This window comes from Panulirus ornatus, chromosome 57 (genome assembly GCF_036320965.1).
Source record: "Panulirus ornatus isolate Po-2019 chromosome 57, ASM3632096v1, whole genome shotgun sequence".
NCBI classification, from domain to species: domain Eukaryota; kingdom Metazoa; phylum Arthropoda; class Malacostraca; order Decapoda; family Palinuridae; genus Panulirus; species Panulirus ornatus.
In genome coordinates this window covers 6,003,005-6,026,130 of record NC_092280.1, presented here as the reverse complement: position 1 = coordinate 6,026,130, position 23,126 = coordinate 6,003,005, and the positions used below count along the sequence as shown (strand labels likewise).

At 42.9% G+C, this 23,126-nt stretch overlaps 1 protein-coding gene across 1 annotated transcript in view; it reads right to left on the bottom strand.

Annotated features, from left to right (window-relative positions):
* The window catches only part of LOC139766129 (polycystin-1-like protein 2), a 34,786-nt gene that overhangs the window by 10,486 nt on the left and 1,174 nt on the right, over window positions 1-23,126 (bottom strand). The window contains 25 exon segments of the mRNA XM_071694360.1: window positions 1,058-1,239; window positions 2,218-2,302; window positions 3,298-3,460; window positions 4,125-4,251; window positions 4,523-4,715; window positions 5,109-5,217; window positions 6,384-6,510; window positions 7,784-7,916; window positions 9,310-9,452; window positions 9,710-9,875; window positions 10,011-10,228; window positions 10,757-10,981; window positions 11,651-11,809; window positions 11,812-11,888; window positions 12,543-12,684; window positions 13,744-13,820; window positions 14,840-15,002; window positions 15,341-15,482; window positions 17,302-17,417; window positions 18,349-18,431; window positions 18,762-18,864; window positions 19,580-19,678; window positions 20,704-20,946; window positions 22,467-22,595; window positions 22,940-23,103. Of these exon segments, the coding sequence (XP_071550461.1) occupies window positions 1,058-1,239; window positions 2,218-2,302; window positions 3,298-3,460; window positions 4,125-4,251; window positions 4,523-4,715; window positions 5,109-5,217; window positions 6,384-6,510; window positions 7,784-7,916; window positions 9,310-9,452; window positions 9,710-9,875; window positions 10,011-10,228; window positions 10,757-10,981; window positions 11,651-11,809; window positions 11,812-11,888; window positions 12,543-12,684; window positions 13,744-13,820; window positions 14,840-15,002; window positions 15,341-15,482; window positions 17,302-17,417; window positions 18,349-18,431; window positions 18,762-18,864; window positions 19,580-19,678; window positions 20,704-20,946; window positions 22,467-22,595; window positions 22,940-23,103 (3,568 nt within the window).

The window sequence follows — 23,126 nt, the reverse complement described above, 5'->3', positions numbered from 1 at the left end:
CTAATTACTCTATTCTGTTTGGTTAGTAGGTTGGTGTTCTTCACCAATAAAGTATATTAGAAAGCTCTCTGGGAAGACCTGACATTATATGATAATACTATCTAGAGCTCTTACGACGGAAGAAGTGCACATGTGAGGGCTGCCACTGGTACGAGTGATGTGAAATAGATATTGGAATGCGTTAGGGACGTGTCATGTCGCCATGGATATCTAATGGTTTCATAGACATGGCAATACGTGAGGCGGGAGCAAGGAGGGCTTACATCTGTGCGAGATACTTGGTCATGGATAAAAAGATGATGGAATCTGTCACACTTGCTGTATGCAGATGATGCTCTGTTGTTGCCCGACTCAGAAAAAGGACTTTAAAGGGCGGTGGGCCACTTAAGTGATGTCTCTTTAAGGAGAAATGCTGAAAATGACTGAAAATCAAAAATAAAGCGACAGTTTTCGAAAGGGGTGGGAGATCCACTTGAAAATACAAATTCTTGCGCTGCAATATGTATAGACTTTCTGTATCAACATGTAACTGAGGATCTCAAATATTTACAGCAGCTATTTGACTCTTTACATATAATGAAGTGTTTGGTAACCCCTAACTGTATACACTTTAACAAAGTGCTAGAAGAATGGAGAAGGCACATCGAGAGAGACATTGCTGAAAGCATGTGGTGTTGGGAGAGGATTCTGCAAGATCCATTCAGCTGTAGAGTGACACGACCCAAATGAGTCAGAAATCAAAAAGAAAGAAAAAAAAAGGATAAATCATGTTACTTCCAGTTGCTATTCCGATCGAATGATGCAATGATTATTTGCAGGTGTTGTTCTTGACACGGACCTGTCCAATTGTACCATAATTACCTGCAGGTGTTTTTCTTGAGACGGATCTACCTAATGGTGCCATAGTCACCTGCAGGTAGGTCGTCTTGACACAGATCTGTATGGTACTGGCACCATCGTCACCCACTGGTGTTGTTCCTGCCACGTTTCTGTCTAATGGCACCACAGTTATTACAGGTGTTCCTGACACATATCTGCCTAATGGCACCATAGTTACCTGCAGGTCTTGTCCCTGACGCGGATCTGTCTAATGGTACCATAGCCCATGATGCGGTTGTTCTGGTCCCCCAGGAACCCACGCAAGCGATATGGAGCCTTCCCATTGTATAACACGTCTGCCCGCAGCCGATGAAGGAACCCATTTTGTAGGTACGTCCACAGACGGTCCGAATTCGTCACCTGTACAAGTATCCAGACAAGGCATGTAGCCATTCACGCACTACAAGGACCAGTTATGCATGCGAGAAAGAACCATGGTTGATTCATTTTAGTGAAGGAATATTCAAGCAGTTGTAATATATGTTTCGCTGGTATTTATGAGAAGCATCTTGTGCTCATACAGTACAGGAATCTCTCTGAAACAGAACCGAAGACTGAGTGTTGTGCTTAAGAACTTGTTTAAGTAGTATCTGTAAAGTGTATCATAGATGGAGAATCACTGGTATTCTACATTTGGTACAGAGTTATGCTTTTTTTTTCTCCTCTTTTTTCGGTTTCTACAGTCACAGTCATCTGGAAAGGACCCATTAGCCTGTTGGTGTTTGCACTCCTTGTACCTCTCTCCACTATCACTTGTTTATTATTCTAGGATATAGAATAATTCCCCAGCTCATACAGTACCAGTCTCAATTACTTGTAAGCGTAAGTAGCCCACTGAGATGCATTTACTTTAAATCCAAACGTTATTCATTTGGTGTCCTTAAAGTAGAATTGTACTACAATAATGACGCGCAGTTTCTTCCTTTCATTATTCCATCGGCACTGGAACCACAGTGAAAGTGAACCTTCAGTAAGTGAGAGGTCAAAACAATGTAATCAAACTATGGGACAAAGTTTTGTGGGGAGAAGCACGAGGAACAGTGAAAGATCGAGATTTGTAGGCTAAAGGTGTATGTAATTCAGGAAAATGTTAATGTGCAATGGATATGCAGAAACACACATACATCTATTTGTTTACGAAGCTGTGAACAGCGAAAAGCGAAAACAAGCATAAAGAGACAAATAGAGGCATGAAAGGAAGAAGTGATACAAAATACAGTTGAATAAATAAATTGATTAAAAGCTATAAAAAAGAAGACATGAATGAGAATGATTTACGGTAGCGCCGCCGTGGTCAAATGTCCATGAAAATGTAAAGTTCAAGATAATCAACTGTACCTTGGTGAAGTCAGTGTTATCACGAGCTCCTTCATTCAGGAAGGCTTCCCTCAATGTCCTCTGCAGAAAGAAGGCGTTTGGATCCCTAAAAGAAAATATCAACATATGATCTGTTATGTTAGTATTTCGTCGTTAATGAGAATCCATGAATAATCAATATATCGGTAATTATATTTCATTAGTTCTAATAACAAAGTCATGAAAGCTGACACAGCAATAGTATCTCATGTGTCAGATGCAAACTTATGAATTAATTTCTCATGACAGAGGTTGGACTGCCTATAGGTCTGCACATGGAGAACCCTACCAAACCCAGTCTTCCCATGGTTCATCCTATACGAACGGATGCAACACTAAATGATATTGTGTATCCTGTGATATTGTGCTGTGTCATTAGCACCATACTATATTGCAAACTAATCAAATGCCCCTAAAGCAATTACTAAAGTATACTAACTGAACAAGATTCCCTTTACAAGATTGAATTACACACGTCGGTTTTATAAGCAACGCAGAGAATTTGACTCAGTCAGCCTGATACTGTTGTTTGGACAATGAGGTTATGATGGCATATTCCACATTTCTCTGTACTTTTTTTGTATGTTAAGGCTCCAGTCACGGACAAAGTCATCAAGGCCGGGCCTTAATTGAAATATAGAGAGAATAATGAAGCGGAAGAAAAAGACAAGGGAAAGTAAGAATTTTTGAGGAAGTGGATGACCTGTCCTTTAAAATGTGCCAGGTCATAGTTACTGGAAAAGACATGAGGGGGGTAGAGAGTTCCAAAGCTTCAATGTGTAGGGAGCTTGTATCAAAACGGCACACCCTTGAGTTGCCGATGGCCACACTGAATTTTCATCTGTATCTATTGGATTTTCATTTGCATCTATACTTTTTTGGCAATCTAGATTTTTTTTTATCGTATTTCTTAACTTTTCTAATAACGGTTGCTGCAATAATATGAAAGGGTTTCTGCTTTCAAAACAAAGGAAATACACCACTAATCCTCAAATATTTCAGTAATAACATTAGACTTCAGGCTTGTAAAATTGTTTATAATTAGGGTATATATCTGCTAACCTATTGCCATGGGAAAGGATGAGAACGATCCACATAAACAGTGTGTAGATGACGATTTCCTTGAAAATGGAGTACATCTTCACCTCCCGCTGGCGAGTTTTGCGAAGTGTCTGAAGCGCCCTCTCGTCTATCATCGTCGGGATACACGGCCTCCTCCTTCTCTCTGCAAGGATGTTCTCTCATAACTATTGCTACACGAACTTAAGCAGAGAAGAACTGATTTCATTCGCATTCAGGAGTATGACTGTCTCTCTGTCTGCTCATATCAGATCCTGGAACCGGTGGCAGTCCACTATAGCCAGTGGCATGTGCAAACTTAGCCACTAGCTTGTGGATGTATGCAGCCACTATGTGGAGGAGCCCACTAACCTGCCACTGTCCTATATGTAGGAACCTGCTAACCTACAACAGAACTATGTGTAGTGACCCAATAACCTACCACTGTGTATTGACCCAATAACCTACCACTGTGTAGTGACCCAATAACCTACTAGTGTAGTGACCCACTACTTTACCACTAACATTTATGTGGTTGTAACCACCAACTGTAATGCATAACACCAATGTGTGTACCCCCACTCACCCATCCGTGTGTACCTGCATCCTCCCACCTGTGTATGTAAGCAGCCACTGACTTGTATGTGGATGCAGCAACTACCTAACTTTACAGACAGTCATTAACCCGGACATCCATACTATCCGATGATGTCTGTGTGCATACAACTGATAGCATGAGCATGTCTACTGGGCCGTCTGATCATGCAGCTGTTGACCCATGCAAGCATACGAGGATACAGTAAATGACCTATGTGTATGTGGCCACTGACCTGTGTTGGTGTGCAGCCACGCCTCATCTTGGACCAGGATGGGTTCTTCTTCATCCTCTTCCACGTCGTCTTCGTCCAGGTCAGGTGACTTGAAGACGACACTCATCAGGATGGCCAAAAGGAAAATCTGGAAGTGAGGAAGTAGAAGTAGAGGAGGTAAACTCAGACTTACAATCCCCGACCCCACGAAGCAAAGTTATCCAGTGTGATGGTAATTCATTTCAGGTAGAAACGATAAAATCACAAATATGTGGATGAAATAACAGTACTTTCATTTTTGTGGCTAGCAGATGACAAAAGGCCATGGCAGAGATTTTGAAAGAATTAGATTTTTTTTCGGTTTCCCAGGAATAGATTTGAAAAAATCAGAACTGAGAGGCGAATGATACTAATTCTACCTTAACCGGCTCCATGAAAAGCACCGAGGAAAAGAAGGAGACTGCGAGAGCCGTGATCCACTTTGTGGTCTTCGAGTTGCCAAACATGATGCCGTACATGAGCAAGAAGAAGCAAGATATCACAATACAGGCCAATACGAGGGCCCAGGCCAGTAACGAGAACCACCATGGCAGCGTCATCTTTTTCTTCTTTCTGTGGCAGATGAAATAATTAGTGAGGAAAGTCTGTGATGCAGTACAACAGACTGAGTGTCTGAACGTGACCGAAGAGTTGCAACGGATTATATACAGTTACAGAAAATTCATGTTCTCTGAAATGGGTTCTTTGGTTGCTGGGAAGAGGCATATAAGCACATAATGACAGCTTATTTACTGGAATTTCACTTTGACATATGAACTTGGGAAAATATTTAAAGAGGAAAATGCTGCCTATCATCATACTGAATTTTTGGATTTTTATGTTAAATTTTCTATCATCAGATGTTGTCTAATTATAACATAAGAGATTCATGATATAACACACCATCGGCCTCATAAACCACTGAACAGTTATATATATATAACGTATGACAAAAGAAATATTTACTGTTTCTTGTGGATGATATTGGTGGAGGTGGCAGCGTCTGGTTGGTCTGGCGGCTTAGGTAGGTCTCCAGTCTTTGCTGAGTCGTTGCTGCTGCTTTCTTCTTTCTCAGCTGAGGATACACATATATACATTTTTTTTTTAATATATATACGTATAAGAACGAGTGTAGATATACTTCTTAATCCATCTGTCTATCTATATTTAATGAATCATTATAACAGAATTTTTCTATGTCGTGTGTGCCAATTCCCAGATATAAAAAGGACAACATGTACTGGATGTGTCCCACATATATGATTTTCCATTGTAAATCTTCATACCAGCAACAAGGGCATGGTATGCACCTGGACCTCTGTCATGGTGGCGAGAAGACATAATGATTGGACACCAACTTAAGACTGTGCCGTAAGGATATTTCTCGACATGATAGATATGTTCCATGTAATGTATTGTAGAATGAGGAAGAAAAGTGTTCAAATCTATGATAGATTAAAGAGACATTTCTCGACATGATAGATATGTTCCATGTAATAATGTATCGTAGAATGAGGAAGAAAAGTGTTCAAATCTATGTTAGATTAAAGAGAGACATATCTGGAAGATCTGGGAATTAAACAGAAGTAACATTCTAATTAAACTCTCAGGAATAGATGATGGGGAAGAGCATTTGTGAAAGGAAGTGTTGGTGCATCCGTATAGAAAACGGACGTAAACTGGCTAGGCTTCTCTTTTCATCAGCCCTCCGCTCATCGCTTGGCCCGCCTTTCCTAATCGAAAGTGAAGTACCTTTTCCAACGACCTCTCGGGGCTCAGAGACTAGTGTGTGTATGTGTTGGTCCAGTGGGTGTCACAGATAACTGTCAGGTGGTAATAAGCACGCAGCTTACTACGGCATTGTACTTAATCACCTTTTCAGACTTCCGTAGGGATAATATATATTATGGTTACATTTTTTGTGTTAGCATTATGCTTTACTGTGGTAAAATGTCATTTGTTCTTCACAAACGGTAATCCATCGGCTCAGGAGAGAGCTACATAAAGGTGAAGGCGAGTGAGGAGCCCAGCTTATAAACAGGTTATTCACTAGTTCAAAGCTGACACTTCGTTGCTGCATTGTCCTCCTGTTTCATATCTAACCAAATCCAGTCCCATATCTAAGTCTTGTCCTCCCCTCTTCATGTTTTCCCATATTCCTTTGCCTCTACCTCCCTATTTCATGTCCAGCTATACACTTCTGGCGTCTCTTCTCCTCACATCGTGGCTGACGGTACTCACAGTGTCTCTTGAGGGCGAGTTCGATGCGCGACTTTCGCAGATGTCTTGGACGAGCTTTCCGGAACATGAAGACGATCAGGAACGATGGTGGAAACACGATCAGGTTGCCCATCACCCCAACACCGATCTGTTGGAATAACATACACCTGTTCGATGCAAAGATCATACATTCGCTTGTAGGATCATTGCGTACTGATCTGCTGGAAAATCATGCCATAATCTTTGAAAAACTAATTGCTGATTTGAGAAGAGCCATCTGCTAGAGACTCGTAAGATGATCTGTTAGAAACCCATGTATTCAGTCTACTGGAAAAATCACACACACGTATGTTGGACAACAAATGACCAATGTGTGATACAGTTAAGCACAAATCAGCTGGTAAAACATGATATAGTTTGCTCCAACTACAAGTAATTTTAGAGATTCGGTGGACAATTAAATCCTCGTTGACTGATGATAGTACACCAGGCTGATGGAAAGTTATATATAAATGATGAGAATTTATATATAAATCATCCGGAAAATTAAGATATGAAATAATCAATGAAATAGAAAATTTATGGAGAATAAATGTGTTAAAGTAACTGTGGCAACAAATCCAAACTGTGGACGAAAAACTGACGGGAAACAATTCGTTTTTATCTCTGTCCCCGACTTTACTTCTCCCCGCCTTAACTTCCATTCACTGGCTCCAGCTTTGCTGACGTCCCCAAACTTAGCGGAACTGTAGTCTGTTCTGGTCGTAGATTTGACAATGCAACTTTATGTTCCCTCTAAAAGTGCTCAATTTTATCCCTTTTCTCTCTCTCTTTCTCTTGTACAATATCTCTTGGTGGTATTTCAGTTAACGTCTGCATCTTTAGGTGTCACTTCCTATGCAACGCTCAGGCTCTAGCATTGCCTGATCATGTGAGTTATGTACCAGAGATGAGGGTTTGTATGTCCAGTCTGGCTTAAGTTCATACGAGATACAGTATTGATGACCCCTGAGTGTCTCATGTTTTGGTGTGAACCCTGATACGTTGGCACATGAAGACCTGAACATATTCCAGAAATCTTACGTCTCCATGTCTTAGTTCCCGTGTAAGAGGACCACCATACCCAGTAAATTATTCTTTAATCAAAGTTCTCCATACTACCTCCAACTCTTCGATCCTCTCAGTCAGTCTTTCTTCACTCATCCTTTTCATGTGTCCGTACCATTTCAGCCCGCCCTGCTCAGCCCTCGTGATCAGTCTGTACTCGCCACCATACATACCTTGGGCAATAAGCATTCCTTAAAAGATAAAACCCGCCTCACACCGCACGTCCTCAGGCATTTCATTTCCACCGCAATCATCTTTCGCATTCGGCTCCAGGGCTGCTCACCTGCTCTAGACTCAAGGTACGGGCTGCTCACCTCCTCTGGACTAAGACTGAAGAACCCCAGCTTGAGTCCTGGTCTCGGCTGTTCTGGTACCCTATCGTACCACATGGCATTCACCAGCATGGAAAGGAAGAGCAACGCGAAGCAAGACCCTACACGCTGACACCTGGAACAAACAGACTCAGTGTTGGATTCGTCATCAGGATAATATAGAGAACAAGGAAAAGGTTATTTGTGGAATTCAGGAAAAGGATTTCACAGAGTGAAGGGATCGACAGAAATTGCTCAGGATGTGGTTTACTGAGAAATGAAATGCAGAAGAGGTATTAGAATGTAACAGAAATGATGCTAGTGTGATACTAGGCTGTGAAGACATCGATATCAAGTTAGGCTCACGGGATATACGAGCTTGAGTCAGCCAGCAGTAAGGTAGGGAAGGATTGTGGAAAGGAAATGATCGCCAGATATCACTAATCATATTCTATATCCAAGCCAGTGGTTACTCCTGCCTCATCACACGCCAAGCTGGCCTTCCCCATCAGTTACAGTGTCACTGACTACCATAGACATATTTGTTTACGCTGTCTCATGGGAATGTTACGTCTTTCCAAACAAAATGAACTAAAACATCGTGAGCAACTTCTTTTAAGATACCATATTCTCTTGAAAGTTCTCCGAGCCACGCTCATATTCTGTAAAATCAAACCATTGGTTCCTTATCAAAAAATCATCTTTCAACTTCAAACACCCGTCTGCCTTTCACTATTCATAAAGCACATTGATTTAGGGTTAGGTAGATTCATGTAAAGACACCTGAATGTCATCTTTATCTAATCTAAAGTCATTGCATGGTAACTTTAAATCATTTAAAGTCACTGCATGGTAACTTTGAATCATTCAAAGCCACTGCATGGTAACTTTAAATCATTTAAAGTCACTGCATGGTAACGTTAAATCATTTAAAGTCACTGCATGGTAACTTTAAATCATCTAAAGTCACTGCATGGTAACTTTGAATCATTAAAGTCACTGCATGGTAACTTTAAATCATTTATAGTCACTGCATGGTAACGTTAAATCATTTAAAGTCACTGCATGGTAACTTTAAATCATCTAAAGTCACTGCATGGTAACTTTGAATCATTAAAGTCACTGCATGGTAACTTTAAATCATTTAAAGTCACTGCATGGTAACTTTAAATCATGTAAAGTCACTGCATGGTAACTCTGAATCATCTAAAATCGCTACTTGTTAACTATGAGTCATCTAAAGTCACTGCATGGTAACACCACCTGAAGACTCGGCACAATCTTCCAGTCATTCACATGCACGCACAGTAATCTAAGAGTGGAATACAAACGCAGTGCTAGTGGCAACAGTTAGCAAATCCTGCTAAAGAAGCGTTACGACCCACAAAGCCACACGCTAAAGACCACAGCACCATACACTCAAGACCACATAAGCTAAAGACCATAATGTCACGTACTATCTACGGGCCTCAGTAACACAGAGTATCAAGAGGCCAGACTGTACCTAGAGGTTACGGGAGTCAGCTCACCTGGTGAACCTTGAGCGGTGCGGTCTTAGGAAGATGGAGAACCAGAGATGACTGTCGGCCAGGTTCTTATTGCTGGTGGTGTCGAACAGGTGGCGGAACTGTGTCCTCTGTTCGCCAGTCGCCACGGGGAGCAGGCGATCGATCTGAAGGCATTTGTTGAATCTCACACTCAAGATATTAATAAACAATGGATTTCAGAGTTTAAAAAGGAGAAAGATATACGTATTGGATGATAGCCAAATGTTGGAACTCGCGAAGATTCAGGGTACTTGAATTTTCGACACATGAGATATAAATCAATAAATAGATCAAAATAATGGAAAACCCACTGCATGAATAGATCATATTTATGTCACAAGTAACTGGTGTCTGTGTTGTGCGGACTGTGTCGTGTTCTCACCTCTCCATCGTCCCACTCCACAGCCAACCACTGATTGGCTATGAACTCGTACTTGTCTCCGGTCTGGACGTCCCGGAAGACGATGTACCTCAGGTACCAAGAGGCATTCGTGCCCTTCCCGCTGTTGTCATGCCAGATACGCAGGTACAACAACGGTCCCAGGGGCCTATGGCAAGATGAATCCAATATACGTTAATTAAATGGTTGTATTTTCTATGTGAGTAGCGAGTACTATGTCTGAGATGTCAAATGTTACCAAATCAAGTCTACCCTAAAATCTAATGTACCTGAACCGCCTCACCTGGGAACAGCCATGACGAAGACATCAATACCATTCTTCCTGAAAATGTTGCGCTGGCCATCACACAAACCTCGCACTGCCGTCTCGTCCTCCGAGCCAGAGAGAACGAAGTAAACATTGGAGTCGGTCTGGGCTTCCTTCTTATTGCCAGTGAACACCAGCACCTCGTATAGGTACTTGTCTTCCACCCTATTGTCCGGCAGCGGGGCTGCACCCAGCTACAACCAGTTTACAAAAAAAGAAAAAAAAGAAAACGTCGCTTTATGTACTGTATCTGTACTGCAGGCACAGCTTGTGTGGTTATACTGTATCATACATACAACCATGACAAAAGAATGTCCCTCAGAAACTTTATAGTATGAAGACTGTAACATCTTGATACCTAGATAAACCATAGATAACAATAAAAGATATAAAAATTTGGGAACTGAAGCATGAACACATAAAGTGGTGAGCAACGAAGGCTTTGTTCTGCTTTATTACTTCAACAAGAAGCAAAGAATTGGGTGAGATATTACGACGTTCGTAGAAAATGTAATAAAAAAATGTTGTTTCACTTAATTCTATAATCAGGAACATAGATTACAAGGCACCAGAAACAAATCTCACACTTATTGATTCTCTAGTAAGACCATCTTAAATATGCAGTCCAGATTTGATCCCCAAAACTATAGAGAAAAAAGAGGAAAAAGTTAAAGTGCAAAGACGCGCGACAAAGTTGATTCCACATCCTCTGGCAAGAGTACCTTGCGGACATCCAATTTGTCTTTGTGTCGAGCCCAAATGGCAAGGATGATGAAGATGGTGAGGGTGAGGATGAGGGTGATGTAGATGGTCAGGTTATCGTGGAAGCCCAGGTTGGCAAAGACGTAGTCAAAGTCGACCGTGTTGGGCGTCACAAAGAAGCCGGCCCCGAAGCTGGTCAGGTGGCCGGCCTCACAGCGGGTAACTTCTCGGTCCGAGTGCACCACCTGGGGGGAGCAAAGGAGGGGGATACCTCAGCTGGTGGTCAGTATACACCATCTGGGGAGGAGTAAGTGAGAGGATACCTCAGCTGGTGGTCAGTATACACCATCTAGGGGAACAAGTGAGAGTATACCTCAGCTGGTGTCAGCATATACCACCTGAGGAGCTAGTGAGAGGATACCTCAGCTGGTGGTCTACACCATCTGGGGGGAGCAAGTGAGAGGATACCTAAGCCGGTGGTCAGTATACACCACCTGCGGGTGCAAGTGAGAGGTTAGGTTAGGTCAGGTTAGTTTACGTTAGGTTAGGTATATACTTTATGCAGCCCTTAGACCTCCTTTATGGGGTACCTGCAGTGTCAGCCCTGCTCCCCAGTCAGGAGCAGGGCAATGACAGACTCCTTTAGAGCAAGTTTAGTCTCGTCGAGGACGAGACTTCACGGACGACAGGACAAATCAGAAGAAACTTAATGTAAAAAGCGATAGAAAATATATATAGTTCTATTTCCAAAAATCCTACGGTTAAAGTCGGGAATCCTTCATAATGACTTGTATTGATGGATTCTATTATCTTTTTTATCGTTACCAAAGTAATGGATTTTTTCCATTTTCATCTCGTTGCCAAAGTAATGGATTTAGATTCTTTTTTTATCTCGTTACCAAAGTCAACCTTACCTCAAGACCCTTCCCCATCCATTCCTTCGCGTCCTCATCGAAGTAGTAGCAGCCGGAGGTGAGGACCTGGAGGTTGTAGTCAACTGAGACGTTCTGCACGCTCCCCAGGCTGACGTTGTTCCTGACGGGGTCGTCCATGAGCGACACGTCGAAGTCCTGGCCTGGAACTCGCCCACACCCAGGTAGTAGGAGGCGGTGCCGTTGATGGCCGAGCTTGGCAGGAACCAGTCATACGTATCTGGGCAGGATCGTAGACGGGAGGGATGTATGAAGGGACGCGTGCTTCCACTACCGTCCAGAGAATATTTAAAAAGACAGAGGTTGACAGGAAAAGGGGTTGAGTAGGGGTACTTTTGAAGTACTTTTTTCAGCAAAGGCGTGACAACCTGAGGGGCAGATAGACACGGGCATCATCCAACCTAGCCTCTCCACTGTGTATATGGAGCTACCGCTACCCCGAGATCGTGGTCAGCAACGGCTGGGTTAAGCCTGGACTACCCTACCCGTCTGGACAGAGCGACAGGAGGTTCCTGACCTTGAATATCCCAGAGATATGGATTGTGGCACACAACCTCAGAGAAGTTTTTTCCCCAAAAAAACTGACATTCTTTTTCGATATAAGTTATTTCAAAATTAAAATAAATTGTTTTGAATAAAATGTACTATTTTGCCTCTGGTATAATACGGTATCTTATATCAAATATTATTCACATCTTTCATCAACCTTTAACAAATTAATGATAATTACGTGATTCAAAACCACTTTATAGATTACGACCCGTTTTCACTATGCATTCCTCCCTGATGAAAAAGAAAAGGAAAAAAAAAAAGGTCAGGAACTCATCATCAATTCCTTAATAGAAGATAGGACACTGATCCTGTGGGAGCTCACCATTGCGCTTGACGGGAATGTCTTCGACCATGGAGAACCACATGTGGTGTGTCAGCGTTGGCATGAGCGAGGAAGACAGTATAAGAAACAGGCGATGATCGGACCCATTAGGCGTTATCTCAATGTTCACAGACGAGTCATTCTATTTGGAGAGATAACCCAGTCCATTACAGAACATATACACATCAGAGAGAACAAATAACAGCGGGTTAGGAAGGACGTATATAACCGTTTCAGAAACATAACAAATTACATGTCCTTATGGAACCAAGCTGAAGTCACCACTTCACTGACTTGTGAAATTAATCACGAATGGCAGACTCGTCAGATGCAATGTTTACCATTATGTGACATATACATACATACATACATACACACACACACACACACACACACATATATGTATATATATATATATATATTTTTTTTTTTTTTTTTCATACTATTCGTCATTTCCCGCGATAGCGAGGTAGCGTTAAGAACAGAGGACTGGGCCTTTGAGGGAATATCCTCACCTGGCCCTCTTCTCTGTTCCTTCTTTTGGAAAAAAAAAAAAAAAAAAAAAAAATATATATATATATATATATATATAAATATATATATATATATACACGAGCAAAGTGCATATGAACGCGCACCTTCACAGAACATACAACCCTCCAACAGCTAGTATCGAACCCGGGACCCCTGTGCTATGATCGCTTAGCGGTAGGCTTCCGCCTGTTGCACAGGGGTCCCGGGTTCGATCCTGGCTGTTGGAGGTTTGTATATATATATATATATATATATATATATATATATATATATATATATATATATATACCATATAATACCCTCCAACAACAAGGACTCGAACCCGGTACATTTACGTGGTAGTTGGGAACGGTAACCACTCGGCTATGGTCACAGCCGAACGATTAAAGTTCCCAGCTACCACAGAAAGGTCCCCAGTTCGAGTCTTTATAGCTGGAGGGCATCATGTGTTCTGTGAAAGTGCGCGTTCATATGCACTCTATTCGTATATATATATGACAACATTCTTCATAATTCATTTGCAATCACTACAGTTTTACTAAAGTACCTACCAAAATTCAGTCAATACAGTGCCTTTGTGAGACTTTGAGTAAGCTACGCTTGAAATCATTCACTGAGAAAATATATCAAGATTAGCTAAAGGAACGATGAACTAACTAGTACGAACCTTGGTAATGCTGAACTTGCTGTATATGATGGGGAGGGATCTCCCTGACGCTTCTGTCGAGTTCACAAACTCAGGTCCTGATGAAGAAGGTGTGAGAGATATTATGATTCATTTCCTCAGATGAACGAATGGTCTCTTGATTATATACAGGGCTAGAAGAGTAATCATTATGAGGGCAAATTATGTATTTGAAAATGTGTGTGTGTGTGTGTGTGTGTGTGTGTGTGTGTGTGTGTGTGTAAATCACATACAACACACTATAAAGTAAATTATATCTACGTAGGGAATGCAATTTCAGCAAATCCCTTCCATGTCTCGCCCAAACTAGGAGGAATGGTTTATTTTGTCAAGTGTCTTGGCAGAGTCAAGGAAAATATTGTCCAGTGTCTTTTCTTGTATAAAAGTTTCATATACGTCATCATAATGAGCCAATAATTGATCTTCCATACTTTATTTCTGGTACAAGTCCATGTTGAGCGTCGTATATACAATTGTTATAAGATATCCCATTATGTGTCCCTGCATCACTCAAAACTTTTTACTACATTTGATATCCAGGCAGCTTGCTTGTACTGCTTTGATATTAGCTCAGATCTTCGTTTGTGCACAGGTTTTACACATGCAAATTTGTGAATAAAATTCTGCTTTCGTCCGGACTTTGCCTGGTCAACAGTATCATAACGGTCAATCCTCGGGTAACCTGTCTCCCCCACAGAAACTATGGCAAGAAGTAGCCAGACGCCTTGACTCAGCCTTTGTGGCTGGAACACATGCAGACAGCTCACGAGAGCGGTGAAAATAATAATGATAACGATAATCGTAATAATAATAATAATAATAATAATAATAATAATAATAATAATAATAATAATTATTATCATTATTATTACTATTATTATAATACTAGTGATAATAATAATGATAATAATAATAATAATGATAATAATAAAACTTGTATAAGAGAGAGAGAGAGAGAGAGAGAGAGAGAGAGAGAGAGAGAGAGAGAGAGAGAGAGAGAGAGAGAGAGAGAGAGAGAGAGAATGGTATCCCACGCGTCGTCAGATACAATAGGTAGGCAGACGGTCGTCCTCCTCACCTGAGGGAAGCGGGACGCCCATCCTGTCGAGGGTGCGTGGGATGACAACCACAATGGGGTCCTCCGTATGCTTGACCTTCAGATCGCTTAGCTCCCGGTCCATGAATTTCATGTCCACGATGTTGCTGCCGAAGGCCAGGTTGTCAGCGCTCTCGGTGTAGGTCTGAGGAGTTGAGGAAGCATTGGACACAAGGTCTAGTGACAAAGAAAATAAAGAAAAAATCGCGAGACGTGAAAATGCAGGACGCCTTTCTCCACATCACGACCCCCTGCGTATCCTCACATCACACCCACACACTGCAGTGTGGGGATATGCAGATCTACAATCATTGGGCAATCATTGTGTGTGGAAAAGGCTTAGCATAGGTGGTCAACTGACTGTATAGCACAAAACTGGGTAATGCCCTAGGCACAGAGCATTATTGAAACTGTTCTCCATAACACGTATTGATGCTAGGAGAAGCTATGAAGGTCAGCATATCAAGTGCTGGTGTGACTCACGTGTGTTGGGTAAGGCCAGAGGGTCGCAGCGTAGCCAACGGTGTCATTGCACTTGCCCGTCGGACAAAACCCCTCCGGAAGGCTGATCTTGGCGCCTCTCGTTCCCAGATATATTTCCACAGCGGATCCGTTCAACACAGTCCTAGAGATGTGGTGAAGTTAAGTACGTGTGATATAAATACCTGATCACATATGTGTGTGATACTGAGAGAGTTTAATTCATGGGATCCAATCGCTTCAAACTGTCTTTTGTCTCAGAATCTTTTAAATCAAAATTCAGCGTTTACTGTATCCTAGTTAGCTTGTTCTGTGTATCTGTAACTGTTACTATCGTGTGAAGGTAAGATGTAGCACTTGGTGTATCAGTCCTTCTTATCCTAGTGTGTTCAGTAACATACTGATGTAGGAAAGTGTCATGTTTATACGTCTCCATGATTCGCTCTCACGGCAGGAGGCGAACTGACCGAAGTCGATCTCTTTATTATAGTCATTCATTGTAATCATATATGTATATATATATATATATAATAATATATATATATATATATATATATATATATATATATATATATATATATATATATATATATAATTTTTTTTTCTTTCAAACTATTCGCCATTTCCCGCATTAGCAAGGTAGCGTTAAGAACAGAGGACTGGGCCTCTGAGGGAATATCCTCACCTGGCCCCCTTCTCTGTTCCTTCTTTTGGAAAATTAAAAAAAACAAGAGGGGAGGATTTCCAGCCCCCCGCTCCCTCTCCTTTTAGTCGCCTTCTACGACACGCAGGGAATACGTGGGAAGTATTCTTTCTCCCCTATCCCCAGGGATAATATATATATATATATATATATATATATATATATATATATATATATATATATATATATGTGTGTGTGTGTGTGTGTGTGTGTGTGTGTAATTACCTATCTTTACTGTAAGGCGAAATTCTACATACATAGGGACCCCTTCTCTTGAACATCATGTACTACCTTATATCTCTGTGCTGTCCGCATTTACCACAACCCTCTCAACTCTTCCATTCATCCACCGCTATCATAGAATTACTTCTTTCCATTTTCTTTAGGATATTTCTTAATTTCATGTTATTTCCTCTGGTTGTTATATCCCTACATCTCTCGAAGACATGTTGACTGTCTCATCATTAGTCTAAAGGCTGTGATCAGGTTGCCTCTTACTCTTCTCTCTTCCACGGTGGGGCAAATCTAAGGCTTCTAGCCAGCCTATCCCTGCAACTCAGCTATCCTAATTCGGGTAATACCTTTGCCGCTCTCCTGTGAACCCCCTCTTGTAGCTCTTTGTGCTCGTCTGGAAATGAAGATCAGACTTGAGAAGCATATTATAGTTTTCGCCTAATGTAAGACGTAAACAACTTGTTGAATACCCCTTATTTATATACTCGAAAGCTGTTCTAATATTTGCCAGCAGACACGTTGTCTCAATCAGTTTCCCTAATGTGGGACTACCAAGTCACTCTTACGTAAACACTCCAGCAAGACACTAATCACATCCTTCTTTTATTCACTCTGTCTCATCCTTATTACTTTTACTCAAGATGATTATCTTCAAGCCCAAGTCCCAGGCCAACTTTGGCGCCTGCTAAGGTCCCCTAAATCCATGATCAATACCCAACTCCCAGGGTAATGCTAAGAATTTAGGTGGTCAAATACCTTACCAGAAGGGGGTCACATTTCTCAATGGGTCAACCAGTATATTACCTGACCTTTCATGCAACTACAGTGTGAGGTCAGTCATTGTTGACCATCGTGAACTTAGTCTGTACATGGAGGACGCCAGAAAATGTGTGAGTCTGTATGTGGTACGTAGTATGTAGCCTCATGGTCGTCATCACATGAGGCTATGTTGATGACACTTACAGACCCATGGTATGTGGCCTCATGCAGAGTCGTCATCATATGAGTCTATGTTGATGACACTTACAGACCCGTCTTGATGAGGACACCATTACGGCCGTCAAGGGTGTGTTGCTCGCCCACCACACTCTTCCTCAAGATGGCCTTGCTCAGGTTGGTCAGCAGCTCGTCCAGCACCGGGATCTGAAACCCACACGTACAGTCGTGATGATCAATGCCATCAGCAACCATCTCCAGTGGTCTTATCCACTGATAAAGATAAGCAAGTATCTCTAGTGGTCTTAACCCTTGATAAAGATAAGCAAGTATCTCTAGTGGTCTTAACCCTTGATAAAGATAAGCAAGTATCTCTAGTGGTCTTAACCCTTGATAAAGATAAGCAAGTATCTCTAGTGGTCTTAACCCTTGATAAAGATAAGCAAGTATCTCTAGTGGTCTTAACCCTTGATAAAGATAAGCAAGTATCTCTAGTGGTCTTAACCCTTGATAAAGATAAGCAAGTATCTCTAGTGGTCTTAACCCTTGATAAAGATAAGCAAGTATCTCTAGTGGTCTTAACCCTTGATAAAGATAAGCAAGTATCTCCAGTGGTCTTAACCCTTGATAAAGATAAGCAAGTATCTCTAGTTGTCTTAACCCTTGATAAAGATAAGCAAGTATCTCTAGTGGTCTTAACCCTTGATAAAGACAGAGTACTTTGATTAATACAGGCGTAGGTCATACAGGCACAGGTCATACAGGCGTTAATACAGGCGCAGGTTATACAGGCGCAGGTTATACAGGCGCAGGTTATACAGGCGCAGGTCATACGGGCACAGGTCATACAGGTACAGGTCATACAGGAGCAAGTTATACAAGCGCAGGCCATACAGACGCAGTTCATACAGGCGCAAGTCATACAGGCACAGGTCATACAGGCGCAGTTCATACAGGTGCAGGTTATACAAGTGCAGATCATACAGGAGCAGGTTATACAGGAGCAGGTTATACAGGAGCAGGTCATACAGGCGCAGGTCATACAGGCGCAGTTCATACAGGCGCAGGTCATACAGGCGCACGTTATACAGGGACAGGTCATACAGGTTCAGTTCACATGTGATATGAAGCAACCAACCTGAGCAGCAGAGAGATCCTTCGACACATCTCGAACATTACACTTCCGGATCTCCGTTAATTCGATTGGAATCTCCATGTAAACTGGCGGGAAAGTAGACATACTGTCAGATCCCAGTGGTGAACAGATCGTGTTGGCATGATGACGAGAAAAAAAAGATAAAGATATCACGTATCTTGAGATATGTGTGGAGCATCCGGGGGAATATAAAACTAGACAGGGGACTTGTAATGAATTTCCATTATCTCTCCTAGTATCTAAGATACTGGAAAAAAAGATATAATCTAAAAAGGTAGTAGATTACTACTTGCAAAAGAAGAAAGTATGTGAGAGACGAGATGATTCAGAGAGGGGAGGTCAGGCGAAGTATCGGGTCATGCATGTATTTGCGGAGTTAAGATGTATTGACTTACTGTCCGTGCCAATATCTGTGTCAAAGGTCAGGTCATCGGATTTATGGAGATCAGAAGGACCCGAGGCTGTGCAGTTTTGATCTGACACGACCATCCCGATGCTCTGCAAGTACATGGTGGTGAGCAGGTGCTGGGAGCGAGGAGGCTGTAGCCTCCTGATCCAGTCAATTTGTGGCGTAACCTTATCTACGAGAGTGTCAGGACATTCACCTGTAACCACTTCTGAATACAAAACAAATTCTGTAATAGACGCCGCACAATAAGTTATAGACACCGTTTCAAGACAAATCCTAGACTTTTTTCAGCTATTTTCTATGAGCTTCTAAATTTTCTTCCTATCAACATTATCTATCGGTCTGTTTTTCTAATTCCCCTCCTCTCTCCATGGGTTGGCACTGGTGCAAGAAGCCTGTCATACCTCCAGTGAGCCTGAGTTTCCACCATGATATAAGCTCCTCCTCATTTTCCACTTTCTACTCTGTGGAAAATTGGGGATGAACACCTGGGTTTGACTGTGGACCGACTGCCGCAACCAGGATTCGAACCTGTGCAGGTCCGACCCCAGGTGGCCCTTTGAATGCAACACAGTCAGCAACGCTAACCTCAACACCAATGCTTAATTGACCAATGTATTAATTGACCCCAATGTTTTCGGTGATCTTCATATCCTTCCTTATTCATCCCTACCTGCAGGTCATCTAATTCCATCCTCAACATAGTAACATCAGAAAACATTATGATTAACATTAGATACTCTAAATCCAGGTGATGTTAGACTCAGTAATGACTAGATCCTCTTAATATTGATTGTTCATTACCAGCATGAGGCTACTGGTGATGCTTGCAATGTTGTCGCCAGCGACTTGGAGCTGCTTTGGGGCGATGACCTCCTGTTGCTCAATGCCCTCCACCATCGCCTGTGGAAGTACAAGTGGAGTAACGAAGTGATGTCATCTTTTAAGTATGGTAAAGCAAAGATGCCTTGTGTCTGTATTATCATTACTTCCAAACCCAGACTCCCTCATCTGGTCAGTTCTCTGGGTCAGACTCCACCAACTACCACGTCTGCAACGCCCTCATTCTCCTCATGACCAGCCCACCTCACATCACGTATCATCCTCACACAGTTCACCTCCAACGTGTCTAATCCTTCTTCCCATCTCCTGCGTTCGTGACCCAGGGTTAGCCACCATACAACACGACTGGAGCTGCTGTGCCCGTCAAACGACCACAGCTTTATACCCTGACGGAGGCAGTGACCTCCCGTTCCACACACAACCCAGGACCTGTGTCCCCTCCCATGACTTGGGCTTCCATGACTTCAGCAGCTGCCACGGTCCATGCCCAAGTATACCTAAAGCACTTCCCTTCCTCCATGAATTTCCTCATTCCATATTACTCTCAGCACACCCAGTCCTCACACCTCCCCGCTGCTGCACCTCATTATCTCACTTCTGTTCGCATCTACTCGCAGCTTTCCCCCATTCACACTCTCCCCTACCGTGATGATAACGATGTTCCTAAGAAGGTTCCATGACTTTATCAGTTTTAGCTTTTGCATCTGTATCTATGTTTTTCTCTTCTTTTCTTCTTTCAAAAAGTATCTCCCATCAACAACTGTGCATCGTTCCAATAATATCTCTACCTGTACATATATGGATGCTATAGACTTCAACAAATATCAGTTTTAGGTGCCACACTTGAGTACTTGTTACTGACAGTATTCCTTTAACATAACATTACTCTTATTTCAGCACGTATTAGTACTGAACACTACAGCTGCCTGACTACGTAGTCTTGTCCTTTCCCTCTGTAACGTAATTATGACCCAACAAACGACAATGTCATCATGATAAACCCAGACCTACAACAGTAGTATGGTGTTCCTCGCAAGTGTATCAGTATCACATGTGTGTGTCACAATCGTCAGCTGTGGACCTACCTGCACCACTTCGATGATGGTGTTCCTGGCCTCTATGTCGATGCTCTTGGCCACTAAGAGGTTGGCTGTGGAGTCGCTCATCACCTCGGCGATGGTGTTGGAAGTCACTGCCACGGGGCCGATCGTGTCGAAGCTGGTTTGCTGGGAGAGCGCCTTGGCAGCCGTGTTGGTCTGCTCTGATAACTGAAGTAACGTCTTGGTCTGTTCCTCCGCCGGGGTGCCGCTCAGACTCATCCATTCAGACTGCCCGAGGACGATGACGTTACCGAAAACAGAGAAGCACAAATCTGCATCGAATGTACCTACATCCTAGTGGAATCTGCATCGAATGTACCTACATCCCAGTAAAATCTGCATCGAATGTATGTATCATCCTAGTGAGAAAACTGTTGTAATGATCATTATAACGTTTTCATTTTTATCATTTCATAATGACTGATAAAGATATCTTTCCTATGCACAGTTGCTTCTCCCGCAATAGCGTCAAGAACAAAAGAGCCTGATCTGCGCACAGCCGCACTCTACCTATCTGTGGTGTGCACCGAAACAAGAGACTTCCGTCCACAAACAAAAGCCCCACAGGTTATTATTCTATGGTTTAACATGACCGCCTCGTATGCCTTGGAGCAGCCCATTGGCATCACGTCTCTCCCCATGTCACATCGATCCAATTCATTCTATCCCATGCATGCCTCTCACCCTCCTGAATTGTTAGGCCTCGATATCCCCAGAGCCTATCTCATTCCATGCTTTCATCTCCTTGGTCTTCCCCTGCCTGTTCCTCCCTTCACTTCTGACTCCTAGATCCCCTTTGGTCAGCCAGTCAATCCTCATCTTTTCATCACGTGCAGACCATTTCAGCACGCCTCAGTCAGCTCTCTCAGTCTTACTAGGCTTACTACCACACGTTCAGCTCTTGCATTCCTCACAAGCTTGGCTATGCTACCACACGTTCAGCTCTTGCATTCCTCACAAGCTTGGCTATGCTACCACACGTTGAGCTCTTGCATTCCTCACAAGCTTAATTATGCTACCACACGTTGAGCTCTTGCATTCCTCACAAGCTTAATTATGCTACCACACGTTGAGCTCTTGCATTCCTCACAAGCTTAATTATGCTACCACACGTTGAGCTCTTGCATTCCTCACAAGCTTAATTATGCTACCACACGTTGAGCTCTTGCATTCCTCACAAGCTTAATTATGCTACCACACGTTCAGCTCTTGCATTCTTCACAATTTTAGCAACGCCACCACACATTCAGTTCTTGCATTCCTCCCAAGTTTAGCAAAGAACTATTCCATCTATGTACATACGGTATAACATGTCGAAAATAATAGCAAATCAAGCCTTTTCCTGCTAGTATGTGCAGTTCAGCAATACTGTACATAAAAGGTCCTGACATGGTATTTGGTCCAGTGTTAAGTAGGTAGATAGAGTGCAGGCGGGCGAATGGAGTGTAGGGTAGATAGTGTAGGTGAGTGGATAGAGTGTAGATGGGTGGAAAGAGTGTAGGTGGGTGAATAGAGTGTAGGTGGGTGAAACGAGTGCAGGCGGGTGAATAGAGTGTAGGGTGGATAGTGTAGGTGGGTGGATAGAGTGTAGATGGGTCAAAAGAGTGTAGGTGGGTGAATAGAGTGTAGGTAGGTGGCCTCGTGATGAGAGAAGACTGTGCATGGTGGCGTGTGAGAGGAAGACCCACTCCTCCTGCAGGCATAACGAAGCATGCGCACTCCTCACTCTCTCTAGTGGAGACACCAACCTTGAAGGAGACAGCAGTGTTGGCAGTCACCGTCATCGTCAACATCTCGACATCTCCCGATCCTTCCAGCTTCTGTATGAGGCTCTCCACGTGAGCGTTCTCGTACTCCTCCTTGCTGGGCATGGCTATCTGCGGGAGGACGCGGGCCTCTTATGCATCACGTTAGCAACGTTTGTATACACGGATTTCCAATGTATGGACGAAGACTCCACACTCACACAGCCACTACGATGTAGATTTGTCGTACTATCGTGTACACGGCCAGGTCAGGTGGGTACTTCTACTGCTGTGTTTATATGGGTCATGTCAAAACCTACATTCTGTAGCTACATGCATTAACTATTAATAGCCTGTGAGTCACTTGCATCGTTCATGCAGACTCGTAGTCAGACAGACAAGCCCACCCAGGGACAGACAGACACGTGAGGGAGACCCCGCGTGTACCATCAACACAGACCGACGCAGACACGTACCTCCAACCCCCACTCGACGACTACCGTGGCAAACGCGCCCCACTTGTCCGTGACGGCGACCTCGACGTCGAAGGTGCCCGGTGGGAACACCAGGGGGATGACCTGGGCTCCACGGTTGGCCAGGTGAGACACCATCGGACGCGGGGGTCCCCCGGGCGAGTACACTGCCAGAAATCAACAAGGATCA